General features: G+C 43.2%; 1 protein-coding gene across 1 annotated transcript in view; it reads right to left on the reverse strand.

Annotated features, from left to right (window-relative positions):
- LOC115140165 (ceramide transfer protein-like) overlaps positions 1-22,567 on the reverse strand; it is a 45,747-nt gene extending 23,180 nt beyond the window's left edge. Inside the window, exons 1-3 of the mRNA XM_065026712.1 lie at positions 21,931-22,567; positions 21,058-21,192; positions 1,028-1,144 (exon numbers count right to left, since the gene is read on the reverse strand). Of these exons, the coding sequence (XP_064882784.1) occupies positions 1,028-1,144; positions 21,058-21,192; positions 21,931-22,023 (345 nt within the window). The 5' untranslated portion in view covers positions 22,024-22,567. The remainder of the gene's footprint in view (positions 1-1,027; positions 1,145-21,057; positions 21,193-21,930) is intronic.
- Between the last annotated feature and the right edge of the window lie 2,119 nt (positions 22,568-24,686).

The following is a 24,686-nucleotide window of genomic DNA, read 5'->3' on the forward strand; positions in this document are numbered from 1 at the left end:
CACTTTTGACGACAAGCTCAAGTACTTATTAGTACCCTACCTCGTCTAAGAGTATCTTAAAATGAGACAACTCAGTCTTATCTCCCCCCCAGAAAACATGCACTCGTCTTTTCCCACTAGCACTGACTTTGCTGATAACCTCTGAGGGGAAAATGACTTAACAACTGTGATGTGGTTGTTTCAGCTAGCTATCTTTAGATGAATGGAAGTTGCTCAGGATAAGAGTGTCTGCTAAACAACTCAAATCTAGTACAAATATGATGGAGTTCCTATTCAAGAAAAGTGGGTGAATAGGGCATGAAGTATGTTAAGTTTAAATATCTACATATAGTAATGATCAGTTTAGGGAATCAGTCATTACATTTCACCTGCCTTATAACTGTAAAATAAATATGATCATATTTAGTGACAGTGAAAATTGGCACTGTTTTATAGAACTGACGACAATGAATGTACTGCCTCTGAGCAACACACACCATTCAACAACCCGCCGACCACTGGGCTTCCTCTCACTACCATATTTGGTAGTGAGAGGAAGGAAACGCCAAGCGGATGCTTCACATTTATACATCTGGTGAAATAACTCCTCATTGTTCTATCTGTGGCATCATCCTGGCCCTAACACACACACCAAGTTTTTCCTGTTCGTCCCACATTCAACTGTCACAAACCAGTCGACCAGTTCCACTCAGGAGCAGTCATGTTGCAACATGTCAATTCCTGGGAATGGTAGCATACTGTAAATACGGGATCTCAAATCACGATGCTTCCGGTTGCCACCATCTCTCACTTGTTTGTATTTCTTGGCCCGGGACTTGAACTAGAAACTTTCTGTCTACTGGCTGCCTCTCTAACCTCTAGTCTTGGCTACCTCTACTACCTCTCGTTCTATTCCAAACCAACCACTAGGCTGATGCACTTATGTGTAGATCTTAAAGTATTGGAGAATAAACGTAAATTGCACATGCCAAGGGGAAGATCTCTGGTACTTCTGTGTACAAGAGAGAAAGAGATCCTTCATTCTTACCTTGTGTAGTTCGATGGAGTCAATCCATTGGAGCCGGTGCTCTGGGTCCTCTGCCCGTAGGTACCACACACTGTCGTTCACACTGATGTCAATACGACACTCGTCAAACTCGTGGGGCTGCAGGGAGAGACACAGTGAGTGGAGACATGAGTGACTAGGCCTATACAGGAGACGTCAAACCCTACAGCAGAAAGTACTTTGGGAAAAGCAGTGCGTCTACCGCTTTAAAAACAAATATGAGGGTCAATAGATCCCTCTTTCAGAATCAACTCAACAAGGCCCAAACACCCAACACTAGGCTATATTATTATGAGGGGCTTATTCCAATCAACATGTTGGTTGTAGGAGGAATGTGGTTCTGACTAGAGGTGCAAAGGGTATACTACTTGAAACTTTTGAAGTTTACCAAAAAACTACCAGAATTTTATCATATGACATCTAGTGGCCTTTTTGGGAAATTCAGATTATTATCACAGGTGTATCTCTGGCCCTCTAAAACATTATCTTAATATAAACCAACTTAGTGAATACTGTAAGAATATTCCAAAGATAAATACACAACGCAGAGGACGAGAGGTCAATAGAGTACTAACAATCAATGGAAATAGTAGTTTTTCTGTAATAGGGGATTAATGAGCAATGGGTATGGGAGGAATGTGTTGATACAGTGAGCCTGAAATAGGATACTTGTTATTTGGCCCAGTTTTATTGCAAGGAATTATAATTGGCTAGGGCTGGGTTATAAAACGACATGCTGTCCCTTTGTTCTGTGGAGAACTGGGAGAGAACCACAGAAGAGCATCACTGAGGACAGGGGAGAATGATCATCTACCTCTCAGCATAATATCTATGATTTATCCTCTTTGAATAAACATATTTCCTCCCCTTGATTTGCTTTGGGGTCTGTGCTATTAAAGAATAACAACAACTGCTAACGTTTGGTGCCGTGACGAATTGGTCTGAACAACAAGAAAACTTAACTGTGTATTGATCCAGAGGAGAGTCTACTCTTAATCTCCTGATTGATGGCCATCAGTGCTGAGTGAGTCTAGACCAATATAATTTTAAAAGAACCAAATCAGGTTAAAATTAGTGCATGCAATGAGTGAAACGTATCTGTGATGTATAAGGGTTCAAGTCCTTTGTTCTATTACAGAGTTTTGTCTTGCTCGGTTAGGGGTTAGAGTCCCTTCTTTTTGCATAGAAGCGAGTTGCTAGTTGAGTAGCAATTTTTACACGTGTGGTTAACGTAAGTCTTCAACACAGGGATACAAACCGGTGAGGGCCCAAAAAGATGACTTTTTTTTCTCTTTTCACTGAAACATGTAAAAAAAATACAGTAATATTGCAGTTAGCCATCACAGCCTTTATAATAGAACACTTGTGACCATACTCATCTAAATATTGCAATTGGGGGAAAAAAACATCTTAAAGTAAAATATGAACGAAACAAACAGGCATTCTATTTTTGCTCCATGATAGTTGGCACTATAGTGATCAAGTGCACAAGGTTGTGTACAAAATTAACATTCACTAAGTAAAAAAATGTAATAATCCCCCTCACTCACACACAAGTTACTGTCAAATTCAACACAACGAAAGCAATATCTTTGGGCTACACTGCACGTTATTACATTGTTCACTTTCTACCTGTGGACATCTGTTCTACAATGTGCCAGCAGAGCATGAAACCCTTTTTTGGCATAAATGATCTCTTTCAGGCAGAGAGTACACCTGGCATACCCATTTTATCTACTGTATTGAAAGAGGGAAAGTGTTTGGCATTTCTTTCACCTCTATTGGCCTCCAGCATAAGCCAGGCCCAGCTCCAGCTACACTTGATCCATGAATCCACTTGTTTTTACCTAATTCTCTCATTCTGAAAATTAACCACATACTGTAGAGGGAAAACGTCAGTTCACAGATAGTTATTTCGTTAACATTTCACAGATTGCCAGGGTTCAGTGTGCAACTAACACGTTATAATTTGAGGAATGGCAAGGAGACTGATACCAGTTAACTGGCAAACTGCCTTTGCAACTTTCCAGCTCGCGCGCTGATTCTGTAACTAGAAAGTTGGTTGTGTCTTCTCTCTTCAGTCACGTGCTGCATTCTTTTATGTGAACGATTGGCTGAGCCCTGGATACAGCCAGTATTGCTCCTAACGCGCATCACTCACCTTCCCTCATTGGCGCTACACAATTCACATAGGTCACATATTTTGGATTCAAAACGGCAAATTTATCCGAAAGGTGACTAGTTTGCATCCCTGTCAAAAAGCTTTTTTTAAGTGAACATAACTTTTATGGGTAGCCTGGCCCTAGAGAGACAATGTGTTCTAGAAATGGTTTGAGTCCTCAAAGGGGGATATATTTTGGGGTTAAATAAATATATAAAACAGAGAGAGATATATTATACAACTTTGAAGTTAAATGTAGCGCCATTGTTAAGTGAGAAAACCACTCTGGAAAAGGGTGGAACAGCTCCTCCGGATGAGAGTATGAAAGAGATGTTAAATTCACTGTCTAGTGATATGAAGAACCATTTCAAAGTAGAGAAGTGTAGGCATGAGATAAAGAAATATTCTGTCATTGTTGACAAAGATGGAATCTGTCTGATATACAAAAAGCTTGGGGAAAAATACAGAGAATGTCTAACTCCTTGACAAAGTCACGATGATCTTTAACTGTATTAGCCGAAGAAAGAAAACAGGATGAGAAATTATTTCTGGAGAATCACGATAGGACATTGCAGAGAGATAAAGAAAGTTTGAAAGCTCTTGGTGGACAGATCAAAACCTTGAAAGAAGAAATTCAACAATTACAGGGAAGGGTCGTAAAAACAGACTTGGCTCCAACATGTGGAGGACCCTTTGTTCCTTCAATCTACCCTCAGGCTGAGCTGCGCAAAGGATGATCGGCATTCAAGCATCTGGTCAGCATTGCCTGGCTTTGAGTCAACAGATTCTGACAGCAGTGACGAACGATTTCTTAGGCCAACCAGAACACAGGCTGTAAAATGTAGTAAAGACAAACCTCTGGTGACAGTAATCACACAAATCAGCATCTCCAAAATACACTGCTCAAAAAAAAAATATGAATGAAATATTCTTATTAAATACTTTTTCTATACATAGTTGAATGTGCTGACTACAAAATCACACAAAAATGATCAATGGAAATCAAATATATCAACCCATGGAGGTCTGGATTTGGAGTCACACTCAAAATTAAAGTGGAAAACCACACTACAGGCTGATCCAACTTTGATGTAATGTCCTTAAAACAAGTCTAAATGAGGCTCAGTAGTGTGTGTGGCCTCCACGTGCCTGTATGACCTCACTACAACGCCTGGGCATGCTCCTGATGAGGTGGCGGATGGTCTCCTGAAGGATCTCCTCCCAGACCTGGACAAAAGCATCCGCCAACTCCTGGACAGTCTGTGGTGCAACGTGGCATTGGTGGATGGAGCGAGACATGATGTCCCAGATGTGCTCAATTGGATTCAGGTCTGGGGAACGGGCGGGCCAGTCCATAGCATCAATGCCTTCCTCTTGCAGGAACTGCTGACACACTCCGGCCACATGAGGTCTAGCATGGTCGTGCATTAGGAGGAACCCAGGGCCAACCACACCAGCATATGGTCTCACAAGGGGTCTGAGGATCTCATCTCGGTACCTAATGGCAGTCAGGCTACCTCTGGCGAGCACATGGAGGGCTGTGCAGCCCCTCAAAGAAATGCCACCCCACACCATGACTGACCCACCGCCAAACCGGTCATGCTGGAGGATGTTGCAGGCAGCAGAACGTTCTCCACGGCGTCTCCAGACCGTCACATGTGCTCAGTGTGAACCTGCTTTCATCTGTGAAGAGCACAGGGCGCCAGTGGTGAATTTGCCAATCTTGGTGTTCTCTGGCAAATGCCAAACGTCCTGCACGGTGTTGGGCTGTAAGCACAACCCCCACCTGTGGACGTCGGGCCCTCATACCACCCTCATGGAGTCTGTTTCTGACCGTTTGAGCAGACACATGCACATTTGTGGCCTGCTGGAGATAATTTTGCAGGGCTCTGGCAGTGCTCCTCCTGCTCCTCCTTGCACAACGGCGGAGGTAGCGGTCCTGCTGCTGGGTTGTTGCCCTCCTACGGCCTCCTCCACATCTCCTGAAGTACTGGCCTGTCTCCTGGTAGCGCCTCCATGCTCTGGACACTACGCTGACAGACACAGCAAACCTTCTTGCCACAGCTCGCATTGATGTCCCATCCTGGATGAGCTGCACTACCTGAGCCACTTGTGTGGGTTGTAGACTCCGTCTCATGCTACCACTAGAGTGAAAGCACCGGCAGCATTCAAAAGTGACCAAAACATCAGCCAGGAAGCATAGGAACTGAGAAGTGGTCTGTTGTCCCCACCTGCAGAACCACTCCTTTATTGGGGGTGTCTTGCTAAATGCCTATAATTTCCACCTGTCTATTCCATTTGCACAACAGCATGTGAAATTTACTGTCAATCAGTGTTGCTTCCTAAGTGGACAGTTTGATTTCACAGAAGTGCCATTGACTTGGAGTTACATTGTGTTGTTTAAGTGTTCCCTTTATTTTTTTGAGCAGGGTAGTTGGATGAATGGTCAAAAATGTTGAAACTAGAGGTTGACTGATTTTTCAACGCAGATACCGATTATTGGAGGACCAAAAAAGCCGATACCGATTAATCGGACGATTAAAAAAAAATGCATTTGTAATAATGACAATTACAACAATACTGAATTAACACTTATTTTAACTTATTATAATACATCAACAAAATCAATTTAGCCTCAAGTAAATAATGCAAAAACAAAGTGTTGGAGAATAAAATAAAAAGTGCAATATGTGCTATGTAAGAAAGCTAACATTTCAGTTCCTTGCTCAGAACATGAGAACATATGAAAGCTGGTTGTTCTTTTTAACATGAGTCTTCAATATTCCCAGGTAAGAAGTTTTAGGATGTAGTTATTATAAGACTATTTCCCTCTATACCATTTGTATTTCATTAACCGTTGACTATTGGATGTTCTTATAGGTACTTTAGTATTGCCAGTGTAACAGTATAGCTTCCGTCCCTCTCCTCGCTCCTCCCTGGGCTCGAACCAGCAACACAACGACAACAGCCACCATCGAAGCAGCGTTACCCATGCAGAGCAAGAGGAACAACTACTAGAAGGCTCAGAGTGAGTGACGTTTGAAACACTATTCGCGCGCGCTAACTAGCTAGCCATTTCACTTCGTTTACACCAGACTCATCTCGTGAGTTGATAGGCTTGAAGTCATAAACAGCGCAATGCTTGACGCACAACGAAGAGCTGCTGGCAAAACACACGAAAGTGCTGTTTGAATGAATGTTTACACGCCTGCTTCTGCCTACCACCGCTCAGTCAGATACTTAGAGACTTGTATGCTTAGTCAGATTATATGCAACACAGGACACGCTAGATAATATCTAGTAATATCATCAACCATGTGTAGTTAACTAGTGATTATGATTGATTGTTTTTATAAGATAAGTTTAATGCTAGCTAGCAACTTACCTTGGCTTACTGCATTCGCGTAACAGGCAGTCACCTTGTGGAGTGCAACGAGAGAGAGGCAGGTCGTTATTGCAGGTCGTTATTGCGTTGGACTAGTTAACTGTAAGGTTGCAAGATTAGATTCCCCGAGCTGACAAGGTGAAAACCCACCGTTAACCCACCGTTCCTAGGCAGTCATTGAGAATAAGAATGTGTTAACTAACTTGCCTAGTTAAATAAAATTAAAATAATAATTAAAATTGGCGCCCAAAAATACCGATTTCCGATTGTTATGAAAACTTGAAATCGGCCCTAATTAAATCGGCCATTCCGATTAATCGGTCGACCTCTAGTTGAAATATCCACAAGATGTAGGTATGAAAACGTGGGACCATTTGAAGCATTAAGAAACTCTACAGTCTATATCCTTATGATGGGTTACAGTTAATAGCCTTTGTTTTGAATAACCATGAACATGGTGTACTTGAATAAAAGGTTTAAAGAGCTGTGGGTGGTGAAGAGCAAGATGTGGCCGGTGGATGGAGAACCATACATGTTTTCCTTAACCACCAAATTGGGGAGAGATAACCAAATGTGTTCAAAAACCAAAATAACCGTTTGTTGAATTTGAAGAAAGGTTTAGAGGTGGTTAGACACAGTGGGTTACCCGACATGGAAGATGAAGATGCCCCATTTTTGGAGTAATTGAGTGTAATCACTCATCAGCTGATCCATACATTATTTGCGAAAAACATTTGTTTCCACAACTAATGACTGGGAGAGACAAAATTACGGCGACATCAGACAGACGGTCACGACTGGACAGAGACATCAATCAACATAATAAACTGTCTTATCAGAGTTGTGCAGGTTCCGAGTGAAACCAACAACAATATCCGTTCAGCAGAAGAGAAACCTGGTGTGTCATTATTGTGGGATTTCTGGTCACTGGCAAAAATAATAGGATAAGCAGGATCCGTCTACGTGAAAATGGACTCAAGACAACAGCCCCAACACTGATGCAGACATTTAAGAAGCCCTCTCCGGCTCAGCAGCAGAGTTTTCTGGATGATGTGGAGGTAAACTAACAGACCCCCTATTACTTCCAATCTCAGCTGGTGTACATATGAAATCAAATAGAATATATGTGAACATGATGGTTAACAACTTTGCAATACATTTTCTTTAGTAGATACAGGTGCTGAAGTCACTGTATTGCCCATATCTTATGCAAAACATACAGTGGGGCAAAAAAGTATTTACTCAGCCACCAATTGTGCAAGTTCTCCCACTTAAAAAGATGAGAGAGGCCTGTAATTTTCATCATAGGTACACTTCAACTATGAGACAAAATGAAAAAAAAAACTCCAGAAAAATCACATTGTAGGATTTTTAATGCATTTATTTGTAAATTATGGTGGAAAATAAGTATTTGGTCAATAACAAAAGTTTATCTCAATACTTTGTTATATACCCTTTGTTGGCGATGACAGAGGTCAAACGTTTTCTGTAAGTCTTCACAAGGTTTTCACACACTGTTGCTGGTATTTTGGCCCATTCCGCCATGCAGATCTCCTCTAGAGCAGTGATGTTTTGGGGCTGTTGCTGGGCAACACGGACTTTCAACTCCCTCCAAAGATTTTCTATGAGGTTGAGATCTGGAGGCTGGCTAGGCCACTCCGGGACCTTGAAATGCTTCTTACGAAGACACTCCTTCGTTGCCCGGGCGGTGTGTTTGGGATCATTGTCATGCTGAAAGACCCAGCCACGTTTCATCTTCAATGCCCTTGCTGATGGAAGGAGGTTTTCACTCAAAATCTCACGATACATGGCCCCATTCATTCTTTCCTTTACACGGATCAGTCGTCCTGGTCCCTTTGCAGAAAAACAGCCCCAAAGCATGATGTTCCCACCCCCATGCTTCACAGTAGGTATGGTGTTCTTTGGATGCAATTCAGCATTCTTTGTCCTCCAAACACAACGAGTTGAGTTTTTATCAAAAATTTATATTTTGGTTTCATCTGACATTCTCCCAATCTTCTTCTGGATCATCCAAATGCGCTTAAGCAGGGGGACACGTCTGGCACTGCAGGATTTGAGTCCCTGGGATTTTTGCTCACTGTTCTTGTGATCATTTTGACCCCACGGGGTGAGATCTTGCGTGGAGCCCCAGATCGAGGGAGATTATCAGTGGTCTTGTATGTCTTCCATTTCCTAATAATTGCTCCCACAGTTGATTTCTTCAAACCAAGCTGCTTACCTATTGCAGATTCAGTCTTCCCAGCCTGGTGCAGGTCTACAATTTTGTTTCTGGTGTCCTTTGACAGCTCTTCGGTCTTGGCCATAGTGGAGTGTGACTGTTTGAGGTTGTGAACAGGTGTCTTATACTGATAACAAGTTCAAACAGGTGCCATTAATACAGGTAACGAGTGGAGGACAGAGGAGCCTCTTAAAGAAGAAGTTACAGGTCTGTGAGAGCCAGAAATCTTGCTTCTTTGTTGGTGACCAAATACTTATTTTCCACCATAATTTGCAAATAAATTCATTAAAAATCCTACAGTGATTTTCTGGATTTTTTGACTGGGCTGAGCGGGAACTGTACTTCCTCAGTGGTAGGGAGGCGAGCAGGCCAGAGGTGGATGAACGCAGTGCCCTTGTTTGGGTGTAGGGCCTGATCAGAGCCTGGAGGTACTGAGGTGCCGTTCCCCTCACAGCTCCGTAGGCAAGCACCATGGTCTTGTAGCGGATGCGAGCTTCAACTGGAAGCCAGTGGAGAGAGCGGAGGAGCGGGGTGACGTGAGAGAACTTGGGAAGGTTGAACACCAGACGGGCTGCGGCGTTCTGGATGAGTTGTAGGGGTTTAATGGCACAGGCAGGGAGCCCAGCCAACAGCGAGTTGCAGTAATCCAGACGGGAGATGACAAGTGCCTGGATTAGGACCTGCGCCGCTTCCTGTGTGAGGCAGGGTCGTACTCTGCGGATGTTGTAGAGCATGAACCTACAGGAACGGGCCACCGCCTTGATGTTAGTTGAGAACGACAGGGTGTTGTCCAGGATCACGCCAAGGTTCTTAGCGCTCTGGGAGGAGGACACAGTGGAGTTGTCAACCGTGATGGCGAGATCATGGAACGGGCAGTCCTTCCCCGGGAGGAAGAGCAGCTCCGTCTTGCCGAGGTTCAGCTTGAGGTGGTGATCCGTCATCCACACTGATATGTCTGCCAGACATGCAGAGATGCGATTCGCCACCTGGTCATCAGAAGGGGAAAGGAGAAGATTAATTGTGTGTCGTCTGCATAGCAATGATAGGAGAGACCATGTGAGGTTATGACAGAGCCAAGTGACTTGGTGTATAGCGAGAATAGGAGAGGGCCTAGAACAGAGCCCTGGGGGACACCAGTGGTGAGAGCACGTGGTGTGGAGACGGATTCTCGCCACGCCACCTGGTAGGAGCGACCTGTCAGGTAGGACGCAATCCAAGCGTGGGCCGCGCCGGAGATGCCCAACTCGGAGAGGGTGGAGAGGAGGATCTGATGGTTCACAGTATTGAAGGCAGCCGATAGGTCTAGAAGGATGAGAGCAGAGGAGAGAGAGTTAGCTTTAGCAGTGCGGAGCGCCTCCGTGATACAGAGAAGAGCAGTCTCAGTTGAATGACTAGTCTTGAAACCTGACTGATATGGATCAAGAAGGTCATTCTGAGAGAGATAGCGGGAGAGCTGGCCAAGGACGGCACGTTCAAGAGTTTTGGAGAGAAAAGAAAGAAGGGATACTGGTCTGTAGTTGTTGACATCGGAGGGATCGAGTGTAGGTTTTTTCAGAAGGGGTGCAACTCTCGCTCTCTTGAAGACGGAAGGGACGTAGCCAGCGGTCAGGGATGAGTTGATGAGCGAGGTGAGGTAAGGGAGAAGGTCTCCGGAAATGGTCTGGAGAAGAGAGGAGGGGATAGGGTCAAGCGGGCAGGTTGTTGGGCGGCCGGCCGTCACAAGACGCGAGATTTCATCTGGAGAGAGAGGGAGAAAGAGGTCAGAGCACAGGGTAGTGCAGTGTGAGCAGAACCAGCGGTGTCGTTTGACTTAGCAAACGAGGATCGGATGTCGTCGACCTTCTTTTCAAAATGGTTGACGAAGTCATCTGCAGAGAGGGAGGAGGGGGAGGGGGAGGAGGATTCAAGAGGGAGGAGAAGGTGGCAAAGAGCTTCCTAGGGTTAGAGGCAGATGCTTGGAATTTAGAGTGGTAGAAAGTGGCTTTAGCAGCAGAGAGAGAAGAGGAAAATGTAGAGAGGAGGGAGTGAAAGGATGCCAGGTCCGCAGGGAGGCGAGTTTTCCTCCATTTCCGCTCGGCTGCCCGGAGCCCTGTTCTGTGAGCTCGCAATGAGTCGTCGAGCCACGGAGCGGGAGGGAGGACCGAGCCGGCCTGGAGGATAGGGGACATAGAGAGTCAAAGGATGCAGAAAGGGAGGAGAGGAGGGTTGAGGAGGCAGAATCAGGAGATAGGTTGGAGAAGGTTTGAGCAGAGGGAAGAGATGATAGGATGGAAGAGGAGAGAGTAGCGGGGAGAGAGAGCAAAGGTTGGGACGGCGCGATACCATCCGAGTAGGGGCAGTGTGGGAAGTGTTGGATGAGAGCGAGAGGGAAAAGGATACAAGGTAGTGGTCGGAGACTTGGAGGGGAGTTGCAATGAGGTTAGTGGAAGAACAGCATCTAGTAAAGATGAGGTCGAGCGTATTTCCTGCCTTGTGAGTAGGGGGAAGGTGAGAGGGTGAGGTCAAAAGAGGAGAGGAGTGGAAAGAAGGAGGCAGAGAGGAATGAGTCAAAGGTAGACGTGGGGAGGTTAAAGTCGCCCAGAACTGTGAGAGGTGAGCCGTCCTCAGGAAAGGAGCTTATCAAGGCATCAAGCTCATTGATGAACTCTCCGAGGGAACCTGGAGGGCGATAAATGATAAGGATGTTAAGCTTGAAAGGGCTGGTAACTGTGACAGCATGGAATTCAAAGGAGGCGATAGACAGATGGGTAAGGGGAGAAAGAGAGAATGACCACTTGGGAGAGATGAGGATCCCGGTGCCACCACCCCGCTGACCAGAAGCTCTCGGGGTGTGCGAGAACACGTGGGCAGACGAAGAGAGAGCAGTAGGAGTAGCAGTGTTGTCTGTGGTGATCCATGTTTCCGTCAGTGCCAAGAAGTCGAGGGACTGGAGGGAGGCATAGGCTGAGATGAACTCTGCCTTGTTGGCCGCAGATCGGCAGTTCCAGAGGCTACCGGAGACCTGGAACTCCACGTGGGTCGTGCGCGCTGGGACCACCAGATTAGGGTGGCCGCGGCCACGCGGTGTGGAGCGTTTGTATGGTCTGTGCAGAGAGGAGAGAACAGGGATAGACAGACACATAGTTGACAGGCTACACAAGAGGCTACGCTAATGCAAAGGAGATTGGAATGACAAGTGGACTACACGTCTCGAGTGTTCAGAAAGTTAAGCTTACGTAGCAAGAATCTTATTGACTAAAATGATTAAAATGATACAGTACTGCTGAAGTAGGCTAGCTGGCAGAGGCTGCGTTGTTGACTATGTAGGCTAGCTGGCAGTGGCTGCGTTGTTGACACTACACTAATCAAGTCGTTCCGTTGAGTGTAATAGTTTCTACTGTGCTGCTATTCGGGGCTAGCTGGCTAGCTAGCAGTGTTGATTACGTTACGTTGCGTTAAAAGAACGACAATAGCTGGCTAGCTAACCTAGGAAATCGCTCTAGACTACACAATTATCTTTGATACAAAGACGGCTATGTAGCTAGCTGTTGGCTAGCTAGCAGTGTCTCCTACGTTAAGGACGACAAATAGCTGGCTAGCTAACCTCGGTAAATTAAGATAATCACTCTAAAACTACACACTCTAAACTACACAATTATCTTGGATACGAAGACAGCAAAGACAACTATGTAGCTAGCTAACACTACACTAATCAAGTCGTTCAGTTGAGTGTAATAGTTGTGCTGCTAATCGGTAGACGGTGGACTAGCTAACGGTGGACGTTAGCTAGCTGGCTAGCTGCAGGGCAGTGTAGACTGCGTTAGGACGACGAAATACGATAATTACGCAATTATCTATGATACAAAGACGGCTATGTAGCTAGCTAAGAAGAAATTGCTAAGATTAGACAAATCAAACCGTTGTACTATAATGAAATGTAATGAAATGTAATACTACCTGCGGACCGAGTGCAGATGCGACCGCTCGCTCCAACCCGGAAATTCAGCACAGGTCGCGGAATTGGTGGCTGAAGGAAAAACAGCTAATATCTACAAAGACTCAAGGTATGCTTTTGGTGTTACCCATTATTTTGGAAAAATATGGAAAAACAGAGGATTCATGACATCACTGGGAGCTCCTGTGAAGAATGGACCAGAGGTGATGGCTCAACTGAATGCTCTCCAGTTACAACTTTGAAAATGAAAGCACATGGTTGAATCTTTACAGACAAAAGTAATGATTTGGCTGACATTGCTGCTAAGGCGGCTGCCAAGAGAAAACCTGTCAGCTAAACTGATTAGGAGATACACCTTGGATACATTGCAACACATTAGAGATATGCAAACAATGAAGTGTGGGAATGGATGGCTGCAGGATGCAAACTCAATCAAGGTGTGTGGAAATACAACCTGAGATGTGTAGCGCCAAATGCACTCTTACCCTACTTGGTGACACAGATCCACTCTTTGGGACACATTGGTGTGGACTAGATAGTTTATTGTTTTGTCTGCAAATGGTGGAATCATGGCTACACCAATAACCTGGGTTTGGAATCTGTTCCTTAAAGACAGCAAGGCCTTTTTTTCCCACATTTTCTGACTTCGAGCTCCTCTTCTAGTAGAAATGGCCCGTTGATGTCAGCTGATGTTGCCCTAGTTTAATAAACTTTATAGGGCCCTATAAAATGTTGTATTGTCTCAAAATTCAGTTTCTCCATTTAGTTTTCTCAGGTTTCAGCTTTTCCCCCCGATTTTCATGTTTTCGCTCTCAAAAAAAAAATCACACATTTTTAATATAAAAACAACAATTTTGAGACCACTTTTGAGATCTGGGGAAAACTTAAGAAATTTTCATTTTTGGGTGTAGATAACATTTCATTCAAGTGCGCACCAGCAAGACACTTACTTGGCTAGCAGTGTTTCTGTAGCACACGTGATTGCTGAGTTTGCTAAACAAATCACTACTGGATTGATGCAAATAATCATGATCTCATTCTGCCAGGTAGGCATAGACTACTTTGTAGTTAACATTTAATTGAGAATATTTTTATGAAACCCTTTCCAACTACCAGAAGGCAGTTGTCATTAGCATCCTCGCAAACGGCTACACAAAGCGGTAGACAAACGCGCACAAACATGGGGATTCACGAGCAGTTGCCTCTTCAGAAAGTTGAAGGAACATACGAATCACTTAGGCTACGCATTTCGTCCATGACATCATAATCTTTGGCAAATTAATTGATTTCCTACTAAGTTCAAGACATGATTAAATATTGTTGAATTATGTTTTAATGTCTGGATTCCGTCCACATTCCCTGCATCGCAAATTTTATAGGGCCTTAACTATTAATAAAGCTCCTCGTTTTATTTCTCGTAACAAAACACTGCAGAGCCCCCACACAGTATCTGGAACATACATGTAATGCCTGCGAAATGTCATAAAGCTAAAACAATCCCCATGTGTTCCATTTCACAAGTTAGTTTCAACTTCTGATGTAGTGATGAGGGAGGGCTGCTGGTTTCTCTTTAACCTCCTCCTGTACCAATCAGTACTGGGTAGAAGTTGTCATTGTAATCACATTACCCCTCCCCGAAACACTATCCATTGTAAAGAAAAACTAATCTGACCTTAGATCAGTTTCTAAGGGTAACAACACCCTACTCGTATCAAGCATGTCCTTAAGAACCTCTCTGCTGTCTGTGTGAATCAGAAGAACCATTAAGTCCACTGGCACAAGGCTCTATCAGACATAGACCATAAAGCTTGGCTTTATTTTCGCTCCTTCTCCAGGAGCACAGTGTGCTGCAATCTATCCCTATCTGTGTATGTGGAGAGATCTGATTGAGAACACTGTAGCTGCCAATGCTGCAGTTGGTTCGCTTGTATCCTTGGGATGTTGCAGTTGGTTCGCTTGTATCCTTGGTTGTTAAAAAATAAAAATGTATTGTTGACATTATCTATAGTAGTTAGTAGGGATGCACAATATATTAGTAAGCATATCGGAATCGGACGATATTAGCTAAGGATGCCAACATTGGTATCGGCCCGATGTCTAGTTTAAAGCCGATGTTAAAAACCGATGTCAAAGCTACCGTGGATACCTATATGAAGTAGGTGCATGACGTAATGACGCCACGTAAAATCCTCACCTACCCCACACGATGTCTGCTGTGTGGATCGAGCATCCAACAAGTCCAGCAGTCATTTGAAAGAGTAACAACATTTCAGCGAGACAACTCAAAAGGCGAAATCCATTTAAGCCAATATAATGGAATTCATTGCCCTTGACAATCAACCATTCTCTGTCGTGGGTGATGTTGGCTTTCGCCGACTGGTCGAGCACCAGTACACACTACCAAGTGCGCTATTTTACAGGTGTTACACAGTAATAGTGTCACTGCTATTAGCTTCACGACATGCATACTACGGAACGACGTTTGGGTCTTTGCATGTCAAAGAAGATACAATAGCACTGTCAAAGCTTTACAAAAAAAGTCTGCAAACACGTACGATGTGTTTACAATACGGCGTTGGTAATAAAGCCTTTGTTCGACCGCAACTTCTGGGGTAGCTAGCTTTAGCTTGGTATCTAGCTAGCACCAACACAACCAGCCTGAAAATAATGACCAGCAGAAACTGCAGTCATGTTCATTATTCTAAGCAATGATTTAGGAATCCTTGTGATTAAGTATTAGCTAGATTTCCACTTGTTGTTCGCCTACTGAAATTGAACTTCAGTTCATGAAAATAAATAGCTAGCCAGCTACTTAACCCTGTTGCCCAAAGCTAACGTTATAAGCAGCCAGCTAGCTTCATCTGGCTAGTGATGCTCGACCGGACCGGGTTGTGAAGTTAGCCACAATAAGGATTAGGCACTAGTGGAATTTACGGTTCGCCTTTAAAATAAAACTGTCATTGACTGATGTAAATGAACAAATAGTAGAATTATGCAATACTTTTATTTTGAAAGCTAACCGCAAAGTCCACTATTGTGGCTAATCCTTATTGTGGCTAGCTTCACAGATGGGTCCGACCATAAATTAGGGTTATTTTAGATGACACCCAGCTATAAAGTTAGCTAGCTAACTATATAGCTACTGAAACAGATTGTCGTTTTTGACACGTCAAGTATCTTTTTTGACACGCAAAAACCCAAACGGCGTTCCATAGAAATCCTGGTTGAGAATGAAACGACTGAACAACGAAACAGCACAGCAAGTAAGTGAAAGAAAAAGGTTTTGATTATGTTTTACTGGTAATGGGGACATATGGAAATGCTAACAAAGTAACTTTTCAGTCAGTGTAGTGTGTGTGTAACCTTTATTTATCTAGGCAAGTCAGTTAAGAACAAATTCTTATTTACAATGACGGCCCGGACGCTGCTGGGCCAATTGTGCGCATCCCTATGGGACTCCCAATCACGGCCAGATGTGATACAGCCTGGATTCGAACCAGGGACTGTAGTGACGCCTCTTGCACTGAGATGTAGTACCTTAGACCGCTGCATCCATGCGTGCGTGTTACCTATTTACATGTGCTAGAATGCTTAAAAAGGACGCTAAAATGTTAAATATCGGTTATCAGTATCGGTATCGTTTTTTTGGGCAAGGAAAATATCGGTATCGGACAAAAATGTCACGTCGGTGCATCACTAGTAGTTAGTACCAGTATTACAATCATTATCAACTCTAATGTGAAGATATTTTACCTTGTACGTGAAAATAAACATAACAGAGAATACAAAACCTAATACATCTCTGACAAACACACACATACTGCATGAAAAGAGCAGTGTATGATTTCCACCCCTCTTGGAAGAAGCACAGGATACTGAACAAATGCAGCAGATACTTCTGAGAGCGATGCGTAAACAGTAGCCTGCGGTGTTGTGACACAGCATGAGGTTGAGCCATAGCCTGAGGCGGAATTATCTGACTTGCATTTTCTGCACAAATACTGTACCGAGTCTATGGTGTACATCCTAACAGTGAAGCTGGCCTCTATTGAGCAAGACATTAACCGATGGCCAGTATTAGAGAGTAGTGAACTACATGTAGTTCAACTAATAATTTAACTACATTTTGCAGTAGCTTGGTGCTAGTTGAACTAAGTTCAGATCTTGGTAGTGTTTTTTGTAGTTAATTACTATTTGCCATGTATCTAACTACTGGACCTACATTACTTTTTTTGCAAAAATAAAATATGAGTAAAGTAGGAAATGGCATGAGACCTTCCTCATTCTCACTTGAAACATTGTTTTAATTTAGCCTATTAAACACAAACGTTCTGTTAACACTTAACTCCAGAATGATCTGTTCTTGCAATTTGAGGTCTATGATATTTAAGCTTTAGCTCTAGCTATTTCGGGATAAATAATCATGATGTAGTGAACTACGTTTTCAAAGTTAATTTATGTAAACTAAACTCAGCAAAAAAAGAAACGTCTTCTCACTGTCAACTGCGTTTATTTTTTATCAAACTTAACATATGTAAATATTTGTATGAACAGAACAAGATTCAACAACTGAGACAAACTGAACAAGTTCCACAGATATATGACAAACAGAAGTGGAATAATGTGTCCCTGAACAAAAGAGGGGGGGGGGGGGGGTCATCTGTCCTTCCTGTCTCCCTGTAGTGCTGTCTTAGGCATCTCACAGTACGGACACGGCAATTTATTGCCCTTGCCACATCTGCAGTCCTCATGCCTCCTTGCTGCATGCCTAAGGCACTTTCATGCAGATGCGCAGGGACCCTGGGCATCTTTCTTTAGGTGTTTTTCAGAGTCCGTAGAAAGGCCTCCTTAGTGTCCTAAGTTTTCATAACTGTGACCTTAATTGCCTACAGTCTGTAAGCTGTTAGTGTCTTAACAACCGTTCTGCAGGTGCATGTTCATCAAATTTTTTTTTTTTTTTACACCTTTATTTAACTAGGCAAGTCAGTTAAGAACAAATTCTTATTTTCATTGACGGCCTAGGAACAGTGGGTTAACTGTTCAGGGGCAGAACGACAGATTTGTACCTTGTCAGCTCGGGGATTTGAACTTGCAACCTTCCGGTTACTAGTCCAACGGTCACTAGTCCAACGCTCTAACCACTAGGCTACCCTGCCGCCCCGTTCATTGAACAAGCATGGGGAAACAGGGTTTAAACCCTTTACAATGCTGTGAAGTTATTTGGATTTTTACGAATTATCTTTGAAAGACAGGGTCCTGAAAAAGGGACGTTTCTTTTTCTGCTGTGTTTATATTACTCGTAAGGGTAGCTTTAGTGTAGCTTACCTTCTTCCAATGTTAAGTGACTGGTATCTTGGTAAACTATTTTCAGAGTAGCTTTCCAAACACTGCCAATGGCTAGTTTCTGCATTCCTAAGACCTCACACAACGCAGATAGAAGAGTCTGTCGACAGACAGCTCAGGGATATTTGGAAAGATGGCAGAAAGGGGTTGCGTCTTTGAGTCTTATTTTTGCCTTCATTACAAACAGACTGAGTGCCACTGACTGTGTAGGTGTGGTGCTAGTAGTTAAAACCTTGTCGTCAGTTGCATTTACATAGTTCCTTTTTTCTAATGCTCTCTTAGAAGCACAAAGACACCTTTCACCTAAATGCCCAATACAGTAAAAAAAAAAAATCCTGTGTTATACAGTACCAGTTAAACATTTTGACACACCTACAAGGGTTTTTATTTTATTTGTACTATTTTCTACATTGTAGAATAATAGTGAAGACATCAAAACTATGAAATCATGTAGTAACCAAAAAGTGTTAAATCAAAATATATTTTAGAGATTCTTCAAAGTAGCCACCCTTTGCCTTGATGATAGCTTTGCACACTCTTGGCATTCTCTCAACCTGCTTCATGAGGAATGCTTTTCCAAATGTCTTGAAGGAGTTCCCACATATGCTGAGCACTTCTTGGCTGCTTTTCCTTCACTCTGCGGTCCAACTCATCCCAAACCATCTCAATTAGGTTGAGGTCGGGTGATTGTAGAGGCCAGGTCATGATGTAGCACCATCACTCTCCTTCTTGGTCATTGTCCTGTAGAAAAACAAATGACAGTCACACTAAGCGCAAACGAGATGGGATGGCGTAGCGCTGTAGAATGCTGTTGTAGCCATGCTGATTAAGTGTGCCTTCAAATCTAAATAAATGACAGACAGCATCACCAGCAAAGCATCCCCACACCATAACACCACTTCCTCCATTATTCACGGTGGGAATCTCACATGCAGAGATCTTCAGTTGGCCTTCTCTGCGTCTCACAAAGACACGGCAGTTGGAACCAAAAATTTGGACTCATCAGACCAAAGGATAGATTTCCACCGGTCTAATGTCCATTGCTCATGTTTCTTGGCCCAAGCAAGTCGCAAGTCTCTTCTTATTAGTGTCCTTTATCAGTGGTTTCTTTGCAGCAATTTGACCATGAAGGCCTGATTCACGCAGTCTCCTCTGAACAGTTGATGTTGAGATGTGTCTGTTACTTGGACTCTGTGAAGCATTTATTTGGGCTGCAATTTCTGAGGCTGACAACTATAACTTATCCTCTGCAGCAGAGGGAACTCTGGGTCTTCCTTTCCTGTGGGACTCATGGGAGCTAATTTCACCAAAGTGCTTGATGGATTTTGCGACTGCATTTGAAGAAACGTTCAAAGTTCTTGAAATGTTCCACATTGACTGACCTTCATGTCTTAAAGTAATGGACTGTCGTTTCGCTTTGCTTATTTGAGCTGTTCTTGCCATAATATGGACTTTGTATTTTACCAAATAGGGCTATCTTCTGTATACCACCCCTACCTTGTCACAACACAACTGATTGGCTCAAACACATTAAGGAAAGAAATTCCACAAATTAACAAGGCACACATGTTAATTGAAATGCATTCCTGGTGACTACCTCATGAAGCTGGTTGAGAGAACGCCAAGCGTGTGCAAAGCTGTCATCAAGGCAAAGGGTGGCAATTTGAAGAATATAAAATATATTTAGATTTGTTTAACACTTTTCTGGTTACTACACGATTCCATGTGTTATTTCATAGCTGATGTCTTCATTATTATTCTATAATGTATAAAATAGTAAAAATAAAGAAAAACCCCTGAATGAGTAGGTGTGTCCTAACTTTTGACTGGTACTGTATACATCCACACTATGAGGTTGTAATAATACTGTGTAAATTATGATAGTGTCCTTTAGGTAGCCTGGCAGGTAGGAGCGTTGGGCCAGTAACCGAAAGGTTGCTGGAACTAATCCCTGAGTTGACAAGGTAAAAAATCTGTCATTCTACCCATGCAAGGCAGTTGACCCACTGTTCCCTGGGAGCCGATGACGTGGATGTTGATTAAGGCAGCCACCCGCACCTCTCTGATTCAGAGGGGTTTGGTTAAATGCGATAGACACATTTCAGTTGAATGCATTCAGTTGTACAACTGACTAGTTATTCTCCTTTCCCTTTCCTTAGTGTAAGAGCTGTTAGAAACAACTGCCTGAAATTTCAGCTTGTTTTGGTGAGATGGACTTTTTGCCTGCCTGGTGACATTACCAGGTGGTAAATTAGTTAATAGACCAATGAGAAAGAGTTCCACACCTCTCTGCCAATAACAGCTCATTTGTAATTTTCCCCTCCTAACTCAGACCTCTCCCAGAGAGCCCTAGCAAAATACTTGCTTGAGAAATTGCTCTTTGATAAGAAGCTATTTTTGTTTCTTTTTGACCATTTAATTGAAAACAATCACAGTAAGGTATTTAATTGTTACTTAGTTGTTACCCAGAAATTATATTTAATATTGAGATAAAAACAGCTGCATTGGACCTAAGGGAAGTTACAACAACCCATATTATGGTTTTAATCTGATTTCAGTCATTTAATCCTATTGCACAAATAGCAGTAACACCATTTGTTTGGCCTCTGTAGTGAACCATGGTATTTCAGAAAGAAAATATGTTTAACAAGGGAGTTGGATTTCAGTGTATCTAACCAACCTGCCTGGGGAGAATAAAGTGTCAACTGGCTAGAAACAGAAGCAGGCCACACAAAGGATAACAGTATGTGGCCAGACATTACAATACAGAATCAGGATTTCAGATGCCTAATAAAGAACAATGTATATGTGTTTACAACTGGTGCTTCTTGTAGTGTCAGTATGCCCTTGTCATTTCACTTCCACCATTTCAGTGTCTGAACAAACATTTTTGCCAAAATGTGCCATAATGCTGCTTTCTGAGAGGAAATGAACATTTCCTCTTACTTACAGTGATGATAGCTTTGCTGAGACACAGAGAGCCCCTGCAGCCGTACTCCCGCTCATCCTCTGACTTATAGTAGCTCAGAGTGTTGTTCTTCAACACTACCCACCGGTCCTGCCAACCGTGAATGTAGTTGGTCCACTGTCAACAAAACATAAGAGCAGATAGTCAAGCCTACAACTCTACTAGCGGTGTACTTACAGTAGGACAGGGGTCATGTATTTAGTTTCACACAATCACTATAGATGACAATGATTGGTTAAATTCATTTCCTGGTTAATTGAAAGAGAAGTGGGTGTTGCATGTCCTACAAAAGGATGCTATTAATGGCCAGGGACTGACATTAAAGGTCACCCTATTGCTTGAGGCAAGTGAACTGAGCAGTGGAGCCTGCTTTGATGTTGTCCCATTGGGCATGTGATCAAATAAAATAACAGCCAATCTGCAAAGAATTCCAGTAGCCTAAAACTAATTTTTCTGATTCCTCCCCATGTGTAGATGAAAGGCAGGCGATATATTGCACTTTGTGTATAAATAGCTCATTTACATTTTTGGTCAACTGATCAGAATCCTCGAGCAACCCAAAAAAATACTGGGCAAGTGCCTTTCAGACTTTAATGTCAATCCCTGATTGCAATTTGGCCCAGGCAGCTTGTTATTAGTAACAGCGGCCATTTGTTTGTTGTACCTATTGGCTGATAGTAATTTAGATTGATCAAAACATTGTCAATCTGACCCAACCATTGTACACCATAGGGAAGTGTACAATGGGCACATCAAACTTTGAATAAAAGCTAGCAGGTATTTAGTTATTGTAGTTTTAGCATAATGTTTTTTAAGAGGATCAAGTCCTGAATAAAGATACATTGTTTGTCTTACCTTGCTTAGGACGCCACCGAGTTCAACAGGCTGCCCAGATTCGGGATCCACATCTTCATCGGAGCCCGACGAGTTCGAACTCTTCTCCGACATTTAACAACCAAGTTGTTGGTAGTTACCTAGAGTATAGCGTTTACCACGAGCAAATTAAATATACACAAATTGATAAGACTTGGCCTAGCGAGTGTTGCCAAATCGGTTAGAGGGCAAACGTTGTAGAAAAACATGAGACAGTATAACTAAGCAAGCCACTCCTGATTGTCTCTGGCATGCAATAATTGCATGGTTAGCTAACTAACGTAGCGTTAAATCCACAACTTCTTGCGGGCTATGTGTTTCGATAGCAACACGACAACGTTTGCTATCTCAAGTTAGCTAGAAGCAAATACAATGCATTTAGCTAAAGCTAGTTAGCTGGCTAGCAATCCAGTCAAAACGCAGCAGTCAAAATAGTCCTTCTGTTTAAATGCGCCATATCCTCTACGATCAAATACACATGGTAAATCCTTTCAGAGACGCCCTCAGACTCCGAGAACTAACAGTACGATAGCTAGCCTCCCCGCGAATCTGTAGTGCGCTGTCATGAACGGGACGACCCAAACCTGTTTGCCTCCGCCTGTGGTTGTTCGGTATCATCGCCGCTATGCAGAAACTGCGCAAAATATATGATCTCTAAATCAAAATCACTTGCTACGATGTGATATTTCATTGTTTGAATAAATTAATCACGTTACATAGAGAGATCATATTAATAAATCAACAACACTGGCTCACCTGTTAAAGTTTATGTAGATGGACATGTATTGTCAAGGTTTTGTTTATCAGCGGCCGCAATTCGGGGCGTTCCTGGATGTTGGGCATTACTGCATCTTCTTCTTCAGTGAGGTTTAACAGCGGTTGGCATACACATTATGATGCATTACCACCAACAACTTGACTGGGATATAAATCCATTATACTTTGATCCACAAAACAAAATGGAGAAATTATATCAACAATTACCCAACCTTAACCTTACACTCATTAAAACCCACAACCCTATTTCATTATTTAAACCCATCTGGCTCTTTTCCCCAGGCCAACAGGACACTGCCAACCAAAACACCCTATAACTCTTCTGAAGTCAAATATGGTACCCCCAAAAACTTCTCTGCCACCACAACATCTCATTTCTGTGACCTATGTTCCATCTCTGCTGTACAGTTGATAACCATAGCTATGAATGTTAATCATATCAGGATCCCTCACCCTGACCCATCTTCCTCTACTTTTTTCAGTGTGTGAATATGACACCCTCTGCACTACTCTAACCCTGGTAACCTCAACCTGCCTCTCTCGCACCGGACACTTCTTTCTGATCCCCAGCACCATGGCCACCTCTACAATTAACACATACGCTTCTTTCCCCAATACTGCACATTACTTTTGTCTCATGCCCTTCTGCACACTTCTCACACACTGCTGCCACTCCCCCCTACACATTGCTGCCACATGCCCATAAACTTGACACCTGTAACAACGTAATGGGTTTAGCACAAAACCTTGTACGGGATAACTGAAATATTCTAACATTCCTTTATCGGGCAAAGACTCAACATCAAAACTCAGAACAGGCAATGACTCTCACCAGTCACGCCACCCAGTCTGCATCGCACCAAACGACGAGCATCACAAACACCGGGAATCTTCCCCTTCAGCTGGTCCACCTTCACCGCTACCCCAGTAATCACTCCTTTCAATGGCGCCCTATTCCTAAGAGCAAAGCAATAAACTGATCTCGCTCCCTCTGGGCAGAAGAAACATACACAAACATCACAAGCAAATATCACGTGTTACCTTCAATGACTCAGCTGCACCCAACTCCTTTACCACCCACCCTGAAACCACAAATGGATCTGCTAAAAGGCAAGGATTCACTTTCTCAAAAAATGTCACTCCTACTGGATGAGATTGTTCTTTATCATGTCAATTGATGAAAGGCTCGGGCTCTGAGCTCTTCACCACAGCTTCCACTCCACTTAACTCGCTCTCACTCATTTCTATTTCACCTCCAGCACTTGACATGGCATACTCCTTGCTCTGCTTGTACTTGCCACCAGTCTTCTTCGCCTCCCCATCTCCCTTTCTATTGTCATCTTCATCAAATTCAACCTCAACCTCTGCTTTCCTCATTCTCTTCGACGCCTTCTTCCTCCTTTTCCTCTTTCCTTCCTCACAGCTGAAACAGAAGACTGTCTCCTGCAGCTTAGGTAGAGGCAGTAGGTCCCCACACTCATAACAGAAGTTTCTGTGGTTCCCGCTTGTCTCTATAGCCTTTTTCCACTCAACTGTCCCCACAAAATCCAGGTTCTTCTTCTTCTTCATCAATCGGCCTCTCTATACAGACAAGAGACTTGTCTCTCCGCCCTAACAATTGGAATAGGCTGTCTAGCTCCCGTCTATCCTTTCTTTGGATTTGTGGATCAAATTATTTTCCAAATGTTTTAAATATTTGATGAGGGTTGTTGAATTCAACCACCTGTATTCCACAGGAGGTTGGTGTCACCTTAATTAGGGAGATCGGTCTCGTTGTAATGATGAGCGGAGTAGATGAAATGGTAACAAATACATCAAACACATGGTTTCCAGGTGTTTGATGCCATTCCATTTGCTCCGTTCCATTTGAGCTTTTCTCCCTCAGCAGCTACCTGTGCTGTATTCAATGGAGAGATGCTATGCTACTAGCCTCATGTCATGAATATGCATAGCCATCTCGA

The sequence above is a fragment of the Oncorhynchus nerka genome, linkage group LG13 (genome assembly GCF_034236695.1).
Source record: "Oncorhynchus nerka isolate Pitt River linkage group LG13, Oner_Uvic_2.0, whole genome shotgun sequence".
Taxonomy (NCBI): Eukaryota; Metazoa; Chordata; class Actinopteri; order Salmoniformes; family Salmonidae; genus Oncorhynchus; species Oncorhynchus nerka.